The sequence below is a fragment of the Apodemus sylvaticus genome, chromosome 5 (genome assembly GCF_947179515.1).
Source record: "Apodemus sylvaticus chromosome 5, mApoSyl1.1, whole genome shotgun sequence".
Taxonomy (NCBI): Eukaryota; Metazoa; Chordata; class Mammalia; order Rodentia; family Muridae; genus Apodemus; species Apodemus sylvaticus.
Window position 1 is genome coordinate 15,784,506 of NC_067476.1, and position 23,212 is coordinate 15,807,717.

Here is a 23,212-nt window from a genome sequence, read left to right on the forward strand (position 1 = left end):
TCTTTCTGTTTCTGTCTTTCTCTGTCTGTCTTTCTCATTGTCTGCCTCTCTGGTCATCATGCATTTCATGTTGCAAGGATCAAATCATCAAATGGAAAACAGTTCTTTATACTCCTGCCCAACTTTTGAGGTAAAAAGTCACTCCCTCTCTGAAAAAAACCCATTCATTGAATGTTTTTCTTAAATGTATCCATTTTTTGCAAGAAAGCATGAAAATCATCTTCATTTCTCACACTTAATGTCAACACAGAATTTCTGTTGTATTTTTTCCAACTTCTCCCCAAATTTCTGTGACATTTTCCATAACCCATGGTTTTCATATGCTAGCAATGTCCTTGGCTTCTCCGATCTACTTTCTACCTGGAACCAAGGAAGGCATTTGTTATTTTCTGTTAGTTCATTTTCCTGAGTTTTACTATTCTTGAACAGATGGAAACTTTTCTACCAGAGCAAATTATACATTATATCAGCTCACTTCTCAAATATGCTTCAAATTTTATATGTCTGTGTCTGGCCACTTACTTGGGCTTTCCTCATTTCTCAAAGTAGCTTTAACTACCCTTCTGAACACTTGCATAGAGACCCAGTATTACAAAATTTGTATGTAGCTTATTTTGCTAAAGATTTTAGCATATATCATCATATAAAGATGAGATATATCAGTCCCTTTATCACCTTGGTCTCTTGTGACCTGATATTTTCTCAAAATTATGGCTGCTTAATTCTCTACAATCATTTATGAATATAACATATGTTAAATAAAATAGAAAAATAATAACGATAATAATATGCTTATTGGAGTATTGTTCAGTATAGCAAAGTATTTGAAATCATCTATCTGTAGACAGGTAGATAATTTAACATTTCCATTGTGATAATTATTATTAATACAGAAATATATAAGAAATAAATTATAGTTAATTTAATATAACATCACATTAAGTGTTTGTTTTTTTTTTTACTGAATGAGATTGATAATACATAGACATCTTAAAGATAGTTTTTATCAGTTTGGGAGACTTCATAGATTTTAAGGCTAGAAAAGGGTGAAGAGGCAAATAGTAAGATCACCACCAATCATAGAAAAAACAGGCTACTAAAGAAGCCTTCAAATAGAATATAACTGCATATAGTTCTCTCAGTGGCTAAGAAATCAACTCTAATGTTATTATGTTCCTTTTCCTATTGTTTAGTGATTATTCACATAGGAAATGATTACAGAAAAAAAGAGAGAATTTCAGTTTAGCAACAAAGCAAACATGCAGAAAATGCACAAAAAGTAACAGTCTTTAGCTTAAAACCCAGGTTAAAAAGAAGTCAGTTGATATTTGCTTTTGCTTGAAACACATAATGAATTTTTCTTGAATTATCTAGGAAATAATGGGAAAGTCAAGTATTTCCAGGTGTTCTATGAGCTTGCATATGATACACAGGTTTAAACTAAAGATGTGCATATGGAATCAGAGTCATTTTAAGCAGCCTATGAAGAATGATCTCATTGAATGAGACACTGTTATTACGGGAAGAACTCATAGCTAGTTTTAAGCTGTTTTTGACCTTTACATTGTTGGATTACACTGATGAACTTAATGCTTTGACCTCTGCACGATACTAGTATCTAGCAGATTCAAATTACTGGGGAAATCAGGATGGTGTTATAGTGCAGAGGGTAGCACTGTGAGCAAAGAAGATGGGGTAGAAGTTCCACAGATACTGGTATCTAGTAGATTCAAAGTAGCTCCTTGGGTTACACTATCCAGATTTAATTCATGGGTAGGCAACATTGGGTATGTGCATCAAGAAATGTTTAAAAAGATGAAGAACATTGAAATCTTGTTTATTTTTCTATTTGCTTCTGACAAATAACATACTAAATCCTAAAGCTAAAATTGTCCTGGTGAAATACGGGTACCTTGAATAGATTTGATAATTATTCTGTTTCATTGGTTCCATCTGAGAGTTCACTATTTTCAAGGTGGACAAATTATGACCCTTTCCAAACCATCATTAGCCCATTACTGTGACAAAAATCTCCATAAATAATTAATAAACGTAACAACTAATGTTATTTTTAGTCCTGGTGATTCACAACATGTTTCCATGGTGTAATAGTAAAATCACTTCTCTTTCATTTCCATTTCTTCTTTCACTCAGAGCAGAAGAGGAAGATCATGAGGAGAGATAATGAGAGCACTGTGTCTGAGTTCATCCTCCTGGGACTCCCCATTCGAGCAGAGGACCAAGGCCTGTATTCTGCCCTCTTCCTGACCATGTACCTGACAACTGTGCTGGGGAACCTGCTCATCATCCTGCTCATCAGGCTGGATTCTCACCTCCACACCCCCATGTACTTCTTCCTCAGTCACTTGGCCTTCACAGACATCTCTTTCTCATCAGTCACAGCTCCAAAGATGCTTGTGAATATGCTGACACACAGTCAGTCCATTTCATATGTTGGGTGTGTTTCCCAGGTGTATTTTTACATATTTTTTGTTGCTCTTGACAGCATTCTTCTCACCTCCATGGCCTATGACAGGTATGTGGCCATCTGCCACCCTCTGCACTATACCACGATCATGAGTCAGAGCCTGTGTTTCCTATTAGTAGCTGTGTCCTGGGCCTTATCTTCAGCCAATGCCCTTGTGCACACCCTTCTCTTGGCTCGCATATCTCACTTTAAAAGCAATGCCATCCCCCACTACTTCTGTGACATATCTCCCTTGCTGAAGCTGTCCAGCTCAGACACTACCGTCAATGAGCTGGTCATACTTCTTTTAGGTATGGTGGTCATTACCCTGCCATTCATATGCATCCTGATTTCTTATGGCCGAATTGGGGTCACCATTCTGAGAACTCCCTCCATCAAGGGAATCTGCAAAGCCTTGTCCACATGTGGCTCTCACCTTTCTGTGGTTTCTCTTTACTATGGAGCCATCATTGGGTTGTATTTTGTCCCCTCATCTAATAACACTAATGACAAGGATATCATTGTGGCTGTGATGTATAGTCTGGTCACACCCATGTTGAATCCCTTTATCTATAGTCTCAGGAATCGGGATATGAAAGGAGCACTGAGAAATATCCTCAGCAGGAGACTGTGTTCACAGTGATGGGTATGGTCTTCTCTGCTAGCATCCCTGCTTTCTTCTCCTCTTCTCCCATTCACCCTTTGTTCTCTGCCATGGAATCTTCATGTGGATCTCTTTCCTTCACTCATTTCTCCTTGCACAATTTTGCTAGCTATGTAACTTTCCTGCTGACATTCAGTGTCTTGGGAAGGTTTTTCGCCAATATCATACATATTCACCTTTGACTTGAAAACATTCTAATTGTTTGCATCGTTATCACCACGTCTGTTTTTATTAGACAGGTTTGTAGCTTATAGGAAAGATACTTTTAATTTCTGAAGATAACAAGAATAATTTTGTTATTAGATTTTCTATTTCAGTTTTATGTTTTATCTTATGAGATATCAAATAAAAGGTATTTATCTGTGATTGTCAGTAACACAATTAACATTTATGATTTATTTTTATTTTTTGTGTATGGGTGTTTTCCCAACATATGCCTCTGTGTATCATGTCTATGCTTTGTTCCAGCAAAGATCAGAGGAGGGTGTCAGATCCTCTAGAACTGGGCTTACAGAGATGGCTGTAAGCCACCATATTCATTCTAGAAATAAACCTGAGTTACCTGGGAAAGCAGTCAGTGTTTTTAACCACTGAGCCATTTTTTTGCCTCTTATATTTATTTTTTAATGTTTGTATTGACACTCAAATGTAGCAGTTGTTACTGGGGAATGATATAATTTTCATACATAGTGCATAATATCCAAATCAAGAAAATACAGTAATTTACTCAAATGTTTACATTGTATTAGTATGGAATTCTTTATTCTTGCCTTTGGGATAATACACAAGTAGTATTTATACACACTGCACATTGGACTATATGAAAAAATTTTTTCTTACCATTATTTGGTATCTAGTAACCTATCTTTGCCTATCATTCTTTCCCATTTAATTTGTAATCTTATCTACATTATCAAATTTTGATTATTTATATAAGTGTGGTGTACTCAGTTCATTGTGTTTTTTGACAATTGATTGGCACTGGAAACTGACTGAAATGTAAATAAAATGTTCTCTGTAAAAGATAAAAATAAGGATAAGAACAAGCCCTGTGTGGAGCATGAAGTTCTTGGGCAGGGGGAGTGAACTGAAACATCATTCCTAATTGCAAGATTTTTGCATAAGCCTCCAGGTGGTTCTGTTGTTATGTGCCATTTTTGCATCCTAAGACGGAGGTTCTGCTTTCTGAGTGGGTGATGAAAGATGGCTAGGTAGATATCAGCAAGTCCTAAACCCTTGAATTGAGTTCAAGAAGGTACTCAGAACAGTGTAATCCAGATATATTACATTATGAAATGGAGAAAGTTTCTTGCCCAACTAAAAAATGTCACATCCCTTAAAGTAATTTTGCCTTTGGTCCCTGAAAATCAACCTCTGCTGAAGCAGAGGGTCTTAGTTCAGTTGATAGTGGTTGATTGTATGACATATATGTCAGTAATACAGAACAGGAGAGTTTAATGGCAATGTAAATGCAGCTCAGCTAACACTTAGCAGAAATTTGCTACTCTGAGTGTGTGCATATGTGAGTATGCTAAAATTCATCTATTTATTATTTACAAATCAAGTAATATTTTACATTCTTAGTAAACATTTTATTCAATCACTATACAACACAAATAATACATAAACAAATAAGTGATACAAGATATATATAATTTAGATATGTGTGATATTTTATATATTTATATGTGTTTGCATTCAAATACCTATAACATTTTTTTTATTTTCTAAATTCTTTGTTTACATTTCAAAACACTTTCCCTTTTCCCAGTTCCCCCCTCCCCATATGTCCCATAAGCCTTCTCTACACCCATACTCCAATCACCTCCCTCCTTTTTCTCTGTCCTGGTACTCCCCTACAATGCTGGATCAGGCCTTCCCAGGATCAGGGCCCTCTCCTTACTTCTTCATGGGAGTCATTTGTTATGCTTCTTGTTTCTTGGGTATTCAGAGCTTCTGGGATAGTTAATATCCACTTAACAGTGATTGCATTCCATGTATATTCTTTTGTGATTGGGTTACCTCACTTAAGATGATATTTTCCAGTTCCAACGATTTGTCTACAAATTTCATGAATTCATTGTTTTTAATTGCTGAGTAGAATTCCATTGTGTAAATATACCACATTTTCTGTATCCATTCCTCCATTGAGGGACATCTGGGTTCTTTCCAGTTTCTGGCTATTATAAATAAGGCTGCTATGAACATAGTGGAGCATGTGTCCTTATTACATGCCGGGGAATCCTCTGGGTATATGCCCAGGAGTGGTATAGCAGGGCCCTCCAGTAGTGTCACATTCAGTTTTCTGAGGAACCTCCAGACTGATTTCCAGAGTGGTTGTACATTCTTGCAATCCCACCAGCAGTGGAGGAGTGTTCCTCTTTCTCCACATCCTCCCCACCACCTGTTATCTCCTGAGTTTTTAATCTTAGACATTCTGACTGGTGTGAGGTGAAATCTTAGTGTTGTTTTGATTTGCATTTCCCTAATGACTAATGATCAGCATTTCTTAAGGTGCTTCTGAGCCATCCAAATTTCTTCAGGTGAAAATTCTTTGTTTAGATCTGTACCCCATTTTTTGATAGGGTTATTTGGTTCCCTGGGGTCTAACTTCTTGAGTTCCTTGTATATACTGGATATTAGCCCTCTATCGGATGTAGGGTTGGTGAAGATTCTTTCCCAGTCTGTTGGTTGACGTTTTGTCCTTTTGATTGTGTCCTTTGCCTTACAGAAACTTTGTAATTTTATGAGGTCCCATTTGTCAATTCTTGATCTTAGAGCATAAGCTATTGGTGTTCTGTTCAGGAACTTTTCCCCTGTGCCCATGTCCTCAGGGGTTTTCCCCAGTTACTTTTCTATTAGTTTCTGTGTGACTGGTTTTATGTGGAGGTCCTTGATCCACTTGGAATTGAGCTTAGTACAAGGAGATAAGAATGGACCAATTTGCATTCTTCTGCATGCTGACCTCCAGTTGAACCAGCACCATTTGTTGAAAAGGCTATCTTTTTTCCACTGGAAGTTTTCTGCTCCTTTGTCGATGATCAAGTGACCATAGGTGTGTGGATTCATTTCTGGGTCTTCAATTCTATTCCATTGGTTCACTTGTCTGTTGCTGTGCCAATACCATGCAGTTTTTAATACTATTGCTCTGTAGTATTGCTTGAGTTCTGGGATATTGATTCCCCCAGAAGCTATTTTACTGTTGAGAATAGTTTTAGCTATCTTGGGTTTTTTGTTATTCCAGATGAATTTGAGAATTGTTTTTTCTAACTCTAAGAAGAACTGAGTTGGGATTTTGAGGGGGATTGTGCTGAATCTATTTATTGCTTTTGGCAAGATGTCAGTTTTAACTATATTAATCCTGCCAATCCAAGAGCATGGCAGATTTTTCCATTTTCTGAGGTCTTCTTCGATTTCCTTCTTCAGAGACCTAAAGTTCTTCTCATACAGATCTTCTATGTGTTTGGTTGGAGTCACACCAAGATACTTTATATTGTTTGGGGCTATTGTGAAGGGTGTCATTTCCCTAACTTCTTTCTCAGCCTGTTTATCCTTTGAGTATAGGAAGCCTACTGATTTGCTTGAGTTGATTTTATAACCAGCCACTTTGTTGAAGTTGTTTATCAGCTGTAGACATTTTTTGGTGGAGTTTTTTGGGTCACTTAAGTATACTATCATATCATCTGCAAATAGTGATAATTTGATTTCTTCCTTTCCAATTTGTATCACTTTGACCTCCTTATGTTGTCTAATTGCTCTAGCAAGAACTTCAAGTACTATATTGAAAAGATATGGAGAGAGAGGGAAGCCTTGTCTAATCCCTGATTTTAATGGAATTGCTTCAAGTTTCTCTCCATTTAGTTTGATGTTGGCTACCAGTTTGCTGTATATTGCTTTAACTATGCTTAGGTATGGTACTTGAATTCCTGTTCTTTCCAAGACTTTCAGCATGAAAGGATGCTGAATTTGTCAAATGCTTTTTCAGCATCTAATGAAATGATCATGTGGTTTTTTTCTTTGAGTTTGTTTATGTAGTGGATTGCAGTGATGGATTTCCTTATATTGAACGATCCCTCCATCCATGGGATGAAGCCTACTTGGTCATGGTGGATGATCGTTTTGATGTGTTGTTGGACTCGGTGGGCAAGAATTTTATTGAGTATTTTTGCATCGATATTCATAAGGCAAATTGGCCTGAAGTTCTCTTTCTTTGTTAGATCTTTGTGTGGTTTTAGTATCAGCGTAATTGTGGCTTCATAGAATGAATTAGGTAGTGTTCCTTCTGTTTCTATTTTGTGGAATAGTTTGAAGAGTATTGGTGTTAGGTCTTCTTTGATGGTCTGATAGAATTCTGCACTAAAACCATCTGGTCCCGTGCTGTTTTTGTTTGGGAGGCTTTCTATGACCCCTTTTTATCTCTTTAGGGATTATGGGACTGTTTAGATGGTCTATTTCATCCTGATTTAATTTTACTGTTTATTATCTGTCCAGAAAACTATCCATTTCCTCCAGATTCTCCAGTTGTGTTGAGTATAGGTTTTTGTATTAGGATCTGATGATTTTTTTTAATTTCCTCCATTTCTGTTGTTATATCTCCCTTTTCATTTCTAATTTTGTTAATCTGGATACTGTCTCTGTGCCCCTTGGTTAGTCTGGCTAAGGGCTTATCTATCTTGTTGATTTTTTCAAAGAACCAACTCCTGGTTTTGTTGATTCTTTGTATGGTTCTCTTTGTTTCTACTTGATTGATTTCAGTCCTGAGTTTGATGATTTCCTGACTTCTGCTCCTCCTGCGTGAATTAGCTTCTTCTTGTTCCAGGGCTTTCAGGTGGGTCGTTAAGCTGCTAGTGTGTGCTCTTTCCATTTTCTTTTTGGAGGCACTCGGGGCTATGAGTTTTCCTCTTAGCACTGCTTTTATTGTGTCCCATAGATTTGGGTATGTTGTGTCTTCATTTTTATTAAATTCTAAAAAGTCTTTGGTTTCTTTCTGTATTTCTTCCTTGACCAAAGTATCATTGAGTAGAGTTGTTCAGTTTCTATGTGTATGTGGGCTTTCTGTTGATTTTGTTGCTATTGAAGACCACTTTTACTCCATAGTGATCTGATAGGAGACATGACATTATTTTGATCTTCTTATATTTGGTGAGGTCTGTCTTGTGACCATTTATATGATTGATTTTGGAGAAGGTCCCATAAGGTGCTGAGAAAAAGTTATATTCTTTTGCTTTAGGATGAAATGTTCTATATATATCTGTTAGCTAATTGGTCCAACGCTTTAAATAGTTTCACTGTGTCCCTGTTTAATTTCTGTTTTCTTGATTGGTCCATTGAGGAGAGCAGAGTGTTGAAGTCACCCACAATTATTGTGTTAGGTGCAATGTGTGCTTTGAGCTTTAGTAAAGTTTCTTTTATGAATGAGGGTGCTTTTGCATTTAGAGCATAGATGTTCAGGATTGAGAGTTCTTCTTGGTGTATTTTTCCTTTGACCAGCAAGACATGTCCCTCAGTGTCTCTTTTGATGACTTTAGGTTGAAAGCCAATTTTATCTGATATTAGAGTGGCTACTCTGGCTTTTTTCCTGAGACCATTTGCTTGTAAAATCGTATTCCAGCCTTTTACTCTAAGATAGTGTTTGTCTTTGACACTGAGGTGTGTTTCCTATATGAAGCAAAATGTAGGGTCCTGTTTACATATCCAGTCTGTTAGTCTATGTCTTTTTATTGGGGAATTGAGTCCATTGATGTTAAGAGATATTAAGGAATAGTGATTATTACATCCTGTCATTTTTTTTGGATTTTTTTTAAATTTTCTTCTTTATTTACATTGCCAATGGTAAAACCTTTCCCAATTTCCCCCTCCCAAAAGCCCCCCTCCCCAACGATTCCCTACGCCTCCTCCCTCCCCCTGCCTCCATGTATATGCCACTCTACCCAACACAGTCCCACCTTCCCTCCCAACTTCCCCCCCCCATCTGTTACCCTTTGTTGTGTCCTCTATTGAGCCTTTACCTGACCAAAGACCACTCCTCCCACTGAAGCCCAAAAAGGCATTCCTCTGCCACATTTTTAGCTGGAACCATGTATACCCCTTGGTTGATGATTCAGTCCCTGGGAGTCTTGGGGTATCTGGGTGTCCAAAGTCATTGTTTTTCCCATGGGACTATATACTCCTTCAGCTCCTCTGGACAACCCTCCAGATGCTCTGTTTGGGACCCCAAGCTCAGTCCAAGCTTTGTTGCTAGTTTCTGCTTCTGAATTCGTAAGACTCTGGCATGGCCTCTCTGGAGACAGTCATGGCATGCTCCTTTTGGTACATGCTTCTCATCGTAGTATCGGGGGTTTTCAGGCTATTTATAGGATGAATCCCCAGGTAGGTCACTCGCTGGGTGGCCTTTACTTCCGACTCTGCCCCACACATTGCCTCCCTTGTTGCTCCTGTGAGCATTTTGTTCCATTTCTCAGAGGAACCATTGCACCCTCACTAAGTCATTCTTCTGGACCTTCCTATCCTGGGTGAATTGCAACTTGTTTATTTTGAGGTTTTGAACTAGCATCTGCTTATTAGTGAGTGCATACCATGTGCTTTCTTTTGTGACTCGGATACCTTGCTCAGGATGACACTTTCTAGTTCCATCCATTTGCCTAAGAATTTCATGAATTCATTGTTTTTAATAGCTGAATAGTATTCCATTGTGTATATATTCCACAGTTTCTGTATCCATTCCTCTATTGAGGGACATCTGGGATCTTTCCAGCTTCTGGCTATTATAAATAAGGCATCTATGAACAAAGTAGAGCATGTGTCCTTATTACATGTAGAAGCACTGTCTGGGTATATGCCCAGGAGTGGTATAGCTGGGTCCACAGGTAGTACTATGTCTACTTTTCTGAGGAATCACCAAACTGATTTCCAGAGTGGTTTTACAAGCTTGCAATCCCACCAACAATGGAGAAGTGTTCTTCTTTCCCCACATCCTCTCCAGCATCTGCTGTCCCCTGAGTTTTTCAACTTATCCATTTGGACTGGTGTAAGGTAGAATCTCAGTGTTGTTTTGATTTGCATTTCCCTGATAACTAAGAATGCTGAACATTTCTTTAGTTGCTTTAGAGCCATTTGAGTTTGCTCAGTTGAGAATTCCCTGTTTAGCTCTATACCCCATTTTTTAATAGTGTTATTTAATTCTCTGGAGACCAACTTCTTGAGTTCTTTGTATATGTTGGATATTAGCCCTTTATCGGATGTAGGGTTAGTAAAGATCTTTTCCCAATTTTTTGGCTGCCATGTTGTCCTATTGACTATATCCTTTGCCTTACAGAAGCTTTGTAGTTTTATGAGGTCCCATTTGTCGATTCTTGTTCTTAGAGCATAAGTCATTGGTGTTCTGTTCAGAAACTTTTCCCCTGTGCCCATGTGTTCAAGTTTTGTCCCCACTTTCTCCTCTATAAGCTTCAGAGTGTCTGATTTTATGTGTAAATCTTTGATCCACTTGTACTTGAGCTTTGTACAAGGAGATAAGAATGGATCGATTTGCATTTTTCTGCATGCAGACCTCCAGTTGATCCAGCACCATTTGTTAAAAATGCTGTCTTTTTTTCCACTGGATTTTTTTTAGCTCCTTTGTCAAATATCAAGTGACTGTACATGTGTGGGTTTTTTCCCGGGTCTTCAATTCTATTCCATTGATCTTCCTGCCTGTCTGCATACCAATACCAAACAGTTTTTATCATTATTGCTCTGTAGTAGAGCTTTAGGTCAGGGATGGTGATTTCCCCTGAATATCTTTTGTTGTGGAGAATAGTTTTTGCTATCCTGTTTTTTTTTTTTTTTTTTTTGTTATTCCAGATGAATTTGAGAATTGCTCTTTCTCGTTCTATAAAGAATTAATTTGGGATTTTGATGGGGATTGCATTGAAGCTGTAGATTGGTTTCAGCAAGATAGCCATTTTTACTATATTGATCCTGCCAATCCATGAACATGGGAGATCTTTCCATCTTCTGAGACTTTCTTTGATTTCTTTCTTCAGAGACTTAAAGTTCATGTCATATAGACCCTTCACTTGCTTTGTCAGGGTCACACCTAGGTATGAAATATTATTTGGTACTATTGTAAACGGTGTCATTTCCCTAATTTCTTTCTCATCTTGTTTATCCTTTGAGTAGAGAAAGGCTACTGATTTGCTTGAGTTAATTTTATATCCAGCCACTTTGCTGAAGTTGTTTATCAGCTTTAGGAGTTCCTTGGTGGAAGTCTTGGGGTTGCTTAAGTATAGTATCATGCCATCTGCAAATAGTGATAGTTTGACTTCTTCCTTTCCAATTTGCATTCATTTGACCTCTTTTTGCTGCCTGATTGCACTGGCTAGGACTTCAAGTACTATATTGAATAGATAGGGAGAAAGTGGGCAGCCTTGTTTGGTCCCCAATTTTAGTGGGATTGCCTCAAGTTTCTCTCCATTTAGTTTGATGTTTGCTACCATTTTGCAGTATATTGCTTTCACTATGTTTAGGTATGGGCCTTGGATTCCTGATCTCTCCAAGACTTTTATCATGAAAGGATACTAAATTTTGTCAAAAGCCTTTTCAGCATCTAATGAAATGACCATGTGTGTTTTTTTCCTTTAGTTTGTTTATGTAGTGAATAACATTGACGGATTTCCGTATGTTGAAACATCCCTGCATCCCTGGGATGAAGCCTACCTGATTGTGGTGAATTATAGTTCTGATACATTCTTGGATTCGGTTGGCCAGGATTTTGTTCAGTATTTTGGCATCAATGTTCATGAGGGAGATTGGTCTGAAGTTCTCCTTCCTTGTTTGGTCTTTGTTTGGTTTAGGTATAAGTGTGATTGTGGCTTCATGGAATGAGTTGGGTAGTGTTCCTTGACTTTCTATTTCATGGAAAAGTTTGAAGATTATTGATATTAACTCTTCTTTGAAGATCTGATAGAATTCCCTGCTAAACCCATCTGGTCCTGGGCTGTTTTTGAAGGGAGACTATTAATGACTGATTCTATTTCCTCATGGCTTATGGGACTATTTAGATGTTTTATCTGATCCTGTTTTAACATTGGCACCTGGTATCTATCTAGAAAGTTGTCCATTTCATCTAGGTTTTCCAATGTTGTTGAGTATAAACTCTTGTAGTAGGATCTGATGATTTTTTGAATTTCCACAGTTGCTATTGTTATGTCTCCCTTTTAATTTCTGATTTTATTAATTTGGATACTGTTTCTGTGTCCCCTGATTATTATGGCTAAGGTTTATGTATCTTGTTGAGTTTTTCAAAGAACCAGCTCCTTGTTTTGTTGATTCTTTGGATAGCTCTTTTTGTTTCTGCTTGGTTGATTTTAGATCTAAGTTTGTGGTTGATTTTAGATCTAAGTTTGATTATTTTCTGCCATCTACTCCTCTTGGGGTTATTGGCTTCCTTCTGTTCTAGGGCCTCCAAGCACACTGTCAAGCTATTGGCATAAGCTCTCTCCATTCTCTTTTTGGAGGCACACAGAGCTATAAGTTTTCCTCTTAGCACTGCTTTCATTGTGTCCCATAAATTTTGGTATGATGTGTCTTCATTTTCATTGAATTCTAAAAAATCTTTAATCTCTTTCTTTATTTCTTCCTTGACCAAGCTATCATTGAGAAGAGCATTGTTCAAAGTCCATGTGTATGTGTGTTTTTCATTTCTTTTGTTTGAGCTTAAGACCAGCCTTAGGCCGTGGTGATCTGATAAGATACATGGAGTAATTTCAATATTTTTATATCTGTTGAGGCCTCTTTTGTGACCAATTATATGGTCAGTTTTGGAGAAGGTACCATGAGGTACTGAGAAGAAGGTATATTCTCTTGCTTTAGGGTGGAATGTTCCATAAATATCTGTTAGATCCAGTTGGTCCATAACTTCAGTTAGTTTCACTGTATCTCTGTTTAGTTTCTTGTTCCATGACTTGTCCATTTTTGACAGTGGGGTATTGAAGTCTCCCACTATTTTTGTGTGGGGCGCAATGTGTGCTTTGAGCTTTAGTAAAGTTTCTTTTATGAATGTGGGTAACCTTATTGTTAGGAGCATAGATGTTCAGAATTGAGAGTTCCTCTTGGTAGACTTTTCCTTTGACCAGTATGAAGTGTCCCTCTTTATCTTTTTTGACAATTTTTGGTTGAAAATAGAATTTATCTGATATAAAAATGACCACTCCAGCTTGTTTCTTGGGACCATTTGCTTGGAAAATTGTTTTTCATCCTTTGACTCTTAAATAGTGCCTGTCTTTGTCACTGAGGTGGGTTTCTTGTATGCATCAAAACGTTGGGTCCTGTTTACGTATGCAGTCCATTAGTCTATGTCTCTTTATAGGGGAGTTGAGACCATTGATATTAAGAGATATTAAGGAAAAGTGATTGTTGCTTACTGTTATCTTCTTAGTTAAAGTTGACATTCTGGTTGCATAGCTATCTTCTATTGGGTTTGATGAAAGATTACCTTATTGATTTTTCTACAGTGTGGTTTGCTGTCTTGTGTTGGTATTTTCCACCCATTATCCTTTGCAGAGCTGGATTTGTGGAAAGTTACTGTGTAAATTTGCTTTTGTCATGGAATGTCTTGTTTTCACCATCTATGGTAATTGAAAGTTTTGCTGGATATAGTAGTCTGGGCTGACATTTATGTTCTCTTAGGGTCTGTATGATATCTGCCCAGGCTCTTCTGGCTTTCTGCTTTCATAGTCTCTAGTGAGAAATCTGGTGTAATTCTGATAGGTCTGCCTGTATATGTTACTTGACCTTTTTCTCTCACTGCTTTCAATATTCGTTCTTTGTTTAGTGCATTTGGTGTTTTGATTATTATGTAACGGGAGGAGTTTCTGCTCTGGTCCAATCTGTTTGGAGTTCTGTGGGCTTCCTGTATGTTCATGGGCATCTCTTTTTTTAGGTTAGGGACTTTTCTTCTATAATTTTGTTGAAGATATTTATTGGGCCTTTAAGATGTAAATCCTCACTTTCTTCTATTCCTATAATCTTTAGGTTTGGTCTTCTCATTGTGTCTTGGAGTTCTTGGATGTTTTGGGTTACAAGCTTTTTGCATTTTGCATTTTCTTTGACTGTTGAGTCAATGATTTCTATAGAATCTTCAGCATCCGAGATTCTTTCTTCTATCTCTTGTATTCTGTTGTTGATGCTTGCATCTATGACTCCTGAATTCTTCCCAAGGTTTTCTATTTTCAGAGATGTCTCACTTTGTGATTTCTTTGTTGATTCTATTTCCAGATTTAGATCCTGGATATTTTTGTTCAGCTCCTTCACTTGTTGGTTTGTTTTTTCCTGAAATTCTTTAAGGATTTTTTGTGTTACCTCTTTAAGGGCTTCTACCTGTTGATCCATGTTCTCCTGTGTTTCTTTTAGGGATTTTTATTATTCCTCTTTATTGGTTTCTGCATGTTGACCCATGTTCTCCCGTAATTCCTTATGGGATTTTTGTATTGCCTCTTTAAGGGCTTCAACCTGTTGATCCATATTCTCCCATATTTCTTTAAGAGCTTTTTGTGTTTCCTCTTTAAGGCCTTTTGATCAATATTCTCTTGTCTTTCTTTAAGGGATTTTTGTGCTTCTGGATGTTGACCCATATTCTCTTGTATTTCTTTAAGGGACTTATTTATGTCCTTCTTGAAGTCCTCCATCAGCGATATGAGATGTGATTTCAAATCTGGTTCCTGCTTTTCTGATGTTTTGGGGTATACAGGATTTTCTGTTGTGGGAGAGCTGGGTTCTGATGGTGCCATGATGCCTTGTTTTCTGGTGGTACTGATCTTGAGTTTGCCTTTGGCCATTTCGTTATTTCTGGTGTTAGCTAGTCTTGTTGACACTATCTTGTCTATCCTGTGGGTCTCTATTTCTGTGCTCCTAGGATTCTCTTTCTTTCCAATGCCCCTGCTCCTGTTGGTTCTCTAGAGGGCCTCAGGAAGCAGTGTCCTCTTCATGCCAGATGTGGTTCAGGGCTCCCACATCCAATTCCCTGCTCCTGTCAGTTCTCTGGAGAGCCTTAGGAAGTGGTGTCCTCTCTGTACCAGGTGTGGCGCAGGTCTCCCACTCCGAAAGGCAAGGCAAGGGGTGGCAACAGGGGAGGAGGGAGAGGTAGCAGGGGCAGAAGGGGATAGGTGAACTAATACCCTGCTCCTGTCGATTCTCTAGAGGGCCTCAGGAAGTGGTGTTCTCTCCATGCCAGATGTGGTGCACTTCCTGTCATTTTTGATGTTGTTTTTTATATTTGGTTGGTTATCTTCTTTTGGGTTTGATGAAAGAAGGTTACTATCTTGCTTTTTCTAGGGTGAAATTTCCCTCCTTGTATTGGAGGTTTCCTCCTACTATCCTTTGTAGGGCTGGGTTTGTGGAAAGATATTGGTTAAACTTGGTTTTGTCATAGAATATCTTGGTTTCTCCATCTATGGTGATTGAGAGTTTTGCTCAATATAGTAGTTTTGGCTGGCATTTGTGTTCTCTTAGAGTCTGCATGAGGTCTGCCCAGGATCTTCTAGCTTTCATAGTCTCTGGTGAAAAGTCTGGTGTAATTCTGATAGGTCTTCCTTTATATGTTACTTGGCCTTTTTCTCTTACTGCCTTTAATATTCTTTCTTTGTTTAGTATATTGTGGGTTTTTATTATGATGTGATGGGAGGTATTGCTGTGTTTGGTCCAGTCTGTTTGGAGTTCTGTAGGCTTCTTGTATATTCATGGGCATCTCTCTCTTTAGGTTAGGGAAGTTTTCTTCCATAATTTTATTGAAGATATTTGCTGGCCCTTTAAGTTGTAAAACTTCACTCTCATCTATGCCTATGATGCTTAGGTTTGCCCTTCTCATTGTGTCCTGGATTTCCTGGATGTTTTGGGTTACAAGTTACAAGTTTTTTGCATTTTGCATTTTCTTTGACTCTTGAGCCCATGGTTTCTATGGTATCTTCGGCATCTGAGATTCTTTCTTCTATTTCTTGTATTCTGTTGTTGATATTTGCATCTATGGCCCCTGATTTTTTCCCAAGGTTTTCTATCCTCATATTGTCTCCCTTTGCAATTTCTTAGTTGTTTCTACTTCTGTTTTTAGATCCTGGATGGTTTTGGTCAGCTCCTTCACTTGCTTGTTTGTGTTTTCCTGTAATTCTTTAAGAGATTTTTGTGTTTCCTCTTTCATGATCTCAGCCTGTTGACCAAACTTCTCCTGTATTTCTTTAAACGATTTTTATGTTTCCTCCTTATTGGCTTCTATCTTTTGACCCATATTCTCCTGAATTTCTTTTAAGGATTTTTGTGTTTCCCTTGTAAGGGCTTCTAACTTTTGATCCATTTCCTCCTGAATTTCTCTAAGAGATTTATTTATGTCCTTCATGTGTTCCTGTAACAGCATCATGACCAGTGCTTTTACATCCAAATCTTGTTTTTCTGGTGTTTTGGGGTATCCAGACTTGCTGTTAATGGAGAATTGGATTCAGATGCTGCCATATTGCCTTAATTTCTGTTAGTAATGTTCCTACATTTGCCTTTTGCCATCTAGTTCTCACTGGTGTTAGTTGGTCTAGTCACTGGCTGGCGCTTCAACCTCCTTTGAGCCTATAAGGCTAATTCTACAACACTGGATGGCTGGGTTTCCCCTGTCACAGATTGCTGATGTGCTGCCCTCCTCTTGGGTGCTGTTGGAGCCCTGGTGTGTCCTGCCCCAAGCAATGTTATGCTTGGGTTGTCTCTGTGGACTGAACCTGGTACTGCCCATCTGCTCTGTCAGAGAGCGAGGATGGCAGCGGGGCCTAAGGGCACCAGCCCCATGCCTGGCTAGCACACAGAGGAACCACTGCTCTCCCAGTTCCTGGGCGCAGGCAGCAGCCAGCAGCTCAGTTACCTGTGTCCCCCCCCCCCCCTCCCTCCGAGGTCTTACACTTGGGATAGCTTAGTACCTGCGGTGGCCTGTCTCCACTGGCTGGGGACAAAGATGGCAACTCCGCCTTCTCCACAGGGCAGAGTACCCACATTAGGCTGGCCCTCAGAGGAACCACTGCTCTCCCAGTTCCTAGGTTCAAGCGGCAGCCCGCAGATCGGTTGTCTGTGTCCCTGGGCTAGCTCAGTACCTGGGGTGGCCTGTCTCCACTGGCTGGGGAAAAGGATGGTGACTCTGCCTTTGCCGCAGGGCAGATTACACACTTCTGGCGGCCCATGGAGGTACCACTGTTCTCCCAGATCCTAGGTGCAGGCAGCAGCACGCAGCTCGGTTGTCTGCATCCCGGAGGTCTTACACTCTGGATAACTCAGTACCTGGGGTGACCTGTCTCCACTGGCTGGGGACAAAGATGGCAACTCTGCCTTCTCTCTACCTGTAACATTTTAGTAATATTAAACAAAATACGCATTAATTTCTAGATTCAATAGTAGACAAGTGTCACTGTTGTTGATGTTGCATTGGTCTTTCCTCAGTGTTATCATATTATCTCTTGAATCTAGTCAGTTTCTTTTAATATTTTCCTTACAGCTATAAGAGTTCTGCATGGATTGTGCTTTGTTCAAACTTACCTGTTCTAGTGTTTTTATGAGAAATGACTATATTTATTCTTTTTATATTTTGTTTCTGTTTTGTACCATTTGCTCTGAAAAATAATCTCTATATTTTCATACTCCACTTCAAGATGAGAACATAATTCTATTTGCTTTCAGTATGTGGTGGTTTGAGTGAGAATGGCTCTTATAGGTACATGTATTTGAATACTTGGTCACTAGTTGGTAGAATGGTTTAGGAAGGATTAGATGGTGTGGCCTTGTTGAAAGAGGTATTTCACTGTGGGTATACTTTAAGGTTTCAAAAGCTAACAATATTTTGAGTATTTCTCTCTGTCTCTTGCTTGGGAATCAGGTATATAGGCTCTCAGCTGCTGCTCCAGTGATGTGACTGTCTCCATGCTCCAGTGTTGCCTGTGTGACATGACAGTATGTCATTAAGGCAGTCAGAAGAAAAATGCCCCTTGGGGCTAGGCTCCCTGGAGGTCCCTGGCAGTGTGCCCACCTCTGGCCTAAGAAAGAGCCTTGATGTTCTCTAAGGATATTCTGCTTCCTGGGTTATGGGTTTTGCACTGTGTCTTTCTTCTTCCTATTCTTAATTCTTTATACAGCACGATCCCAGCCTACAGGCTAGTTAATTGATAAAGGAGAACTTGGTATTCTGGTGGAAGGAAAAAGAGGATGTGGCGATTACACCTATTACTTCCAGTCCTAAACTCAATGAACTCATATTGAACCTTAGTGAAAGAAAGCCTTGGAATGCTTTTTAACAGGTTCCGTCTTTATTACTAGCCTTAGTAAAGGTAATGATGAATAGTTTGTAGCAAGAAGAAAAACAGTATGAAAAAGTATAGGACTACTGATAAGCTATGAGTATACAGGTACTTATGATAAGAAGGTAATAGATAGATAAAAAAAAACATTGAAGGTTAGAAGGTCCTATAATTTTCTGGAGATTATGGACATAGATTAGCTTGAGCCAGACCACCATGGTGTTTGCTGTCCAAGGCAGTAGAGAAGGCTCTTGTAATGTATATGTATTCATTTTTAAAGCATTTGGACTTCTGATGACAGAAGAAGGCTTTAAGCATACAAATTGGTCTGAAGGCCTAAGTTCTCCTGTTGATTATTAACACAACTTTAATAAGTAACCACAAGTTAGAATCGAACACTATATGTCTGAGGTTCATGATCATAGTTTGCTTTTGATCACGGTTCACAGAGTAAGAGTTCCTGTGGGCATTGTCTCATGTCTACTTGCTGTTCTAATTAAGATGGAAATGTACCTTGTTTAGCAATTGTTTGAATGTTTCTGGAGGTGTGCCAACCTCGATCTGTTCCTCAATGTATTATAAATATGCCTGACTAAAACGTAAAGTTGCAGCAGATTCAAACCACTCTCTGGTGTGTCTGTCTGTCATCTTGCTGCACCTGTGCCTTCCTGAATACCAAAGCCCTGATTTTCCCCCGGTCATGACTCCCCCGGCACATCCATACTTACATATGTATATGGAGCAAAAGATCAAGTGCCAATGCAAGAAGAACTTGCTCATTCTGTATGAAAAGCGAGCTTCTGTCTTTATGGCTTAGGGATTTTAGAGAAAGAAAAGCTTCTACGCTTTTATTACTAAATGAATTAAAAACAAGTCTGTAAGACAAAAAGCTTTGTTCTTTTAAGACTGCCTTGATATTAAGATAGGACCTTTACTGTCCCATGGTAAGCAGAAGCCTGCCTGCTCCTTTTGCTCTCTATGCAGCATCTATGTTTTCATAATTTCCTCTGCAATCTGCATATTGCTCTATTAATTTTTATGTTGCCTTATAATTTCTCAGTTATTCCATTCTGCAGTCTTCTTTTAACCTTGATCTCTTCCTCTGCTCTGATGCAACAATGCTCTTGCTCCAAATACTTTGTACCCAATGCTGTGTTCCTAATGTTATCTCTCTAATGCTATGCCTTCCAGTGTAATTTCCCTCAATATTATGTTTTCTAGTTTTAAGCTTCCTAGTTTTTTGTACTTTTTCTAGGAGAATGTCACATAGTTTTTACCATGCTTCCTTTATTTTTTTTTAAAAAGTCATTAGAAGTTCAAATATAAATTCAAATCACAAATCGAATGAGAAGTTTACAACAGAAAATCTTCATATGTATATCTATTAAGACACTCCTCCATTGTTGGTGTAATTGAAAACTGGTAAAAATCACTCTGGAAATCATTCTGGTGGTTCCTCAGAAAATTGGACATAGAACTACCTGAGGATCCAGCTCTACCACTCTTGGGCCTATACCCAAAAGATGCTCCAACATATAAGAAGGACACATGCTCCAGTATGTTCATATCACCCTTATTTATTATAGCCAGAAGTTGGAAACAATCCAGATGCTTTTCAACAGATGAATGGACAGAGAAAATATCATACATTTACACAATGGAGTACTATTCAGCTATTAAAAACAATGACCTCACAAAATTCTAAGGCAAATGGACAGAACTAGAGAATATCATCCTGAGTGAGGTAATGCAATCACAAAAGAACACACAAGGTACGCACTCACTGATAAGTGGATACTAGCCCAAACGTTTGGAATACCCAAGCTACAATTCACAGACCATATGAAGTTCAAGAAGAAGGAAGACAAAAGTGTATATGCTTCAGTCCTTCTTAGAAGGGGGAACAAATTACTCATGAGATGTAGAGGGTGGGAGGGACTTCAGAGGAAAAGAGGATGGGTGGGGGGAAAGGAGGCAGGATCAAGTATGGAACTAGACTACAGGGATGATATAAAGAGTGTCAGGAAATTGAACAAAAATATGTAGCAATGGGGCAGGGGGAGCTAGGGGTAACAAGCAAAAAGTCCCAGATTCCAGGAACGAAAGAGTCTCCCAGTACCCTACAAAGATGACAATACCTGAAATGCCCCACAAAGGTGAGAAAGAACCCGTTGAGACCATATACAGAGTTTAGGCATGACCCCCTGGTTGAGAGTTGGGCCACCCGCCCACCCACCTCCAAAATTTTAACCCAAGATTTCTCTTGTCTAAAAGTAATGCTAGGGTAAAGTGTGGAGCAGAGACTGAAAGACCATCCAGAGACTCCCCCACCTGGGGATCCATCCGATAAGTAGACACAAAAGCCAGACAACATTGCAGATGCTAAGAGGTGCTTGCTGACAAGAGCCTGATATAGCTGTCTCCAGAGAGACTTGGCCAGAGCCTGACAAATACAGAGGCGGATGCTCAAAGCCAACCATTGGACTAATCACAGGGACCACAATGGATGAGTTAGAGAAAGGACTGAAGGAGCTGAAGGGGTTTGCAACCCCATAGAAAGAATAACATTCTCAACCAACCAGACACCCCCAGAGCCCCCAGGGTCAAAACCACCAACCATAGAGTACACTTGTAGGGACTCATGGCTCCAGCTGCAGAAGATGGCCTTGTTTGGCATCAATGGGAGGAGAAGCCCTTATTCCTGTGAAGACACAATGCCCCAACGAAGGGGGAATACCAGGGTGGTTAAGTGGGAGTGGGTGAATGGAAAGAGAAGCACCCTCATAGAAGCAGGGTGGAAAGGGATAGAGAGTTTCTGGAGGCAAAACTGGGAAAGGGAATAACATTTGAAATGTAAATAAATTATTATATATATAAATAAATTATATATATATAAATTTGCAGGTGGATACAGGTTATATGTAAACATGGCATTTTATATCTGGGGCATGAACATTCAGTGGTAAATACAAGTAAAATGGTGACAGTGTTTAAAATGATACAATTGGCAGATAGCCAGCATTAAGAAATGCCTAGATTACTTATTATTTTATATGAAAAGCTGTATAAAGTTAAGGAGTTTTTTCACTTAATATTTTTGTTATGCCCAGTATTGGAAATTCAATATTTCATTATCCATCCATATATATATATATATATACATAAAGGTATATACCCATATACTCGTTATATACCCATATATAAAGGGTAATTATCTGGCTAAACATTCATCATCTGTTATCATTGCTACATGTTCATGGAGTGTTAAAAACCATAACGTTTCGCCGGACGGTGGTGGCACATGCCTGTAATCCCAGCACTCTGGGAGGCAGAGGCAGGCAGATTTCTGAGTTCGAGTTCAGAGTTCGAGGTCAGCCTGGTCTACAGAGTGAGTTCCAGGACAGCCAGGGCTATACAGAGAAACCCTGTCTAAAAAAAATATTAGAAAAATCCATAACTTTTGTGACCAAGTTATTAGTCAAGTTTTATATACATAAACCTAGTCAATACTTTATCTTCTGTCCTTGAACCTATATTATACCATTAGATCTCTTTGGTTTTACAGCCTCCTGGAATATATTCTAAGTTGCAGATGCCTGCTTGCTATCTCAGAAGCAATTAACTTATGTCATTTGAAGAGTGGAAGAGTTTTCAATGCAGTTTTGACATCAGAAATGATTTAATAGCAGTCCTAATACAAAAGAGTTTCATAATTACTGTCATAATTTTAAGAATTCTTATAGAATCTTCTTTAATAATATGGAAATCATCTATTTTTCTATATGGAACCACACAAGGCAGCACAACTTTGTTGTTTTGCAGAGATCTGCTTAAAAGTAAGGCCTGTCAAGCAATACTACACAGCAATAGTGTTAAAAACTGCATGGTATTGGTACAGTGACAGGCAGGAGGATCAATGGAACAGGATTGAAGATCCAGAAATGAACCCACACACCTACGGCCACTTGATCCTCGACAAAGAGGCTGAAAACATCCAATGGAAAAAAGATAGCCTTTTCAACAAATTGTTCTGGTTCAACTGGAGGTCAGCATACAGAAGAATGCGAATTGATCCATCCTTGTCTCCTTGTACTAAGCTCAAATCCAAATGGATCAAGGACCTCCACATAAAGCCAGACACTCTGAAGCTAATAGAAAAGAAACTGGGGAAGACCCTTGAGGACATCAGTACAGGGAGAAAGTTTCTGAACAGAACACCAATAGCGTATGATCTAAGAGCAAGAATTGACAAATGGGACCTCATAAAATTACAAAGTTTCTGTAAGGCAAAGGACACCATCAAGAGGACAAATCGGCAACCAACAAATTGGGAAAAGATCTTCACCAATCCTACATCAGATAGAGGGCTAATATCCAATATATATAAATAACTCAAGAAGGTAGACTCCAGAAAACCAAACAACCCTATTTAAAAATGGGGTAGAGAGTTAAACAAAGAATTCTCACCTGAAGAACTTCGGATGGTGGAGAAGCATCTTAAAAAATGCTCAACTTCATTAGTCATTAGGGAAATGCAAATCAAAACAACCCTGAGATTTCACCTTACACGAGTCAGAATGGCTAAGATTAAAAATTCAGGAGACAGCAGGTGTTGGAGAGGGTGTGGAGAAAGAGGAACACTCCTTCACTGCTGGTGGGGTTGCAAATTGGTACAACCACTCTGGAAATCAGTCTGGCGGTTCCTCTGAAAACTGGGCACCTCACTTCCAGAAGATCCTGCTATACCACTCCTGGGCATATACCCAGAGGATTCCCCACCATGTAATA

The 23,212-nt window shown here is 38.8% G+C and overlaps 1 protein-coding gene across 1 annotated transcript in view; it reads left to right on the forward strand.

Moving 5' to 3' along the window:
* Positions 1-2,171: 2,171 nt before the first annotated feature.
* Positions 2,172-23,212, forward strand: part of LOC127684137 (olfactory receptor 50-like) — a 39,718-nt gene continuing 18,677 nt past the window's right edge. Inside the window, exon 1 of the mRNA XM_052181103.1 lies at positions 2,172-2,660. Coding sequence (XP_052037063.1) covers positions 2,172-2,660 — 489 coding nt within the window. The remainder of the gene's footprint in view (positions 2,661-23,212) is intronic.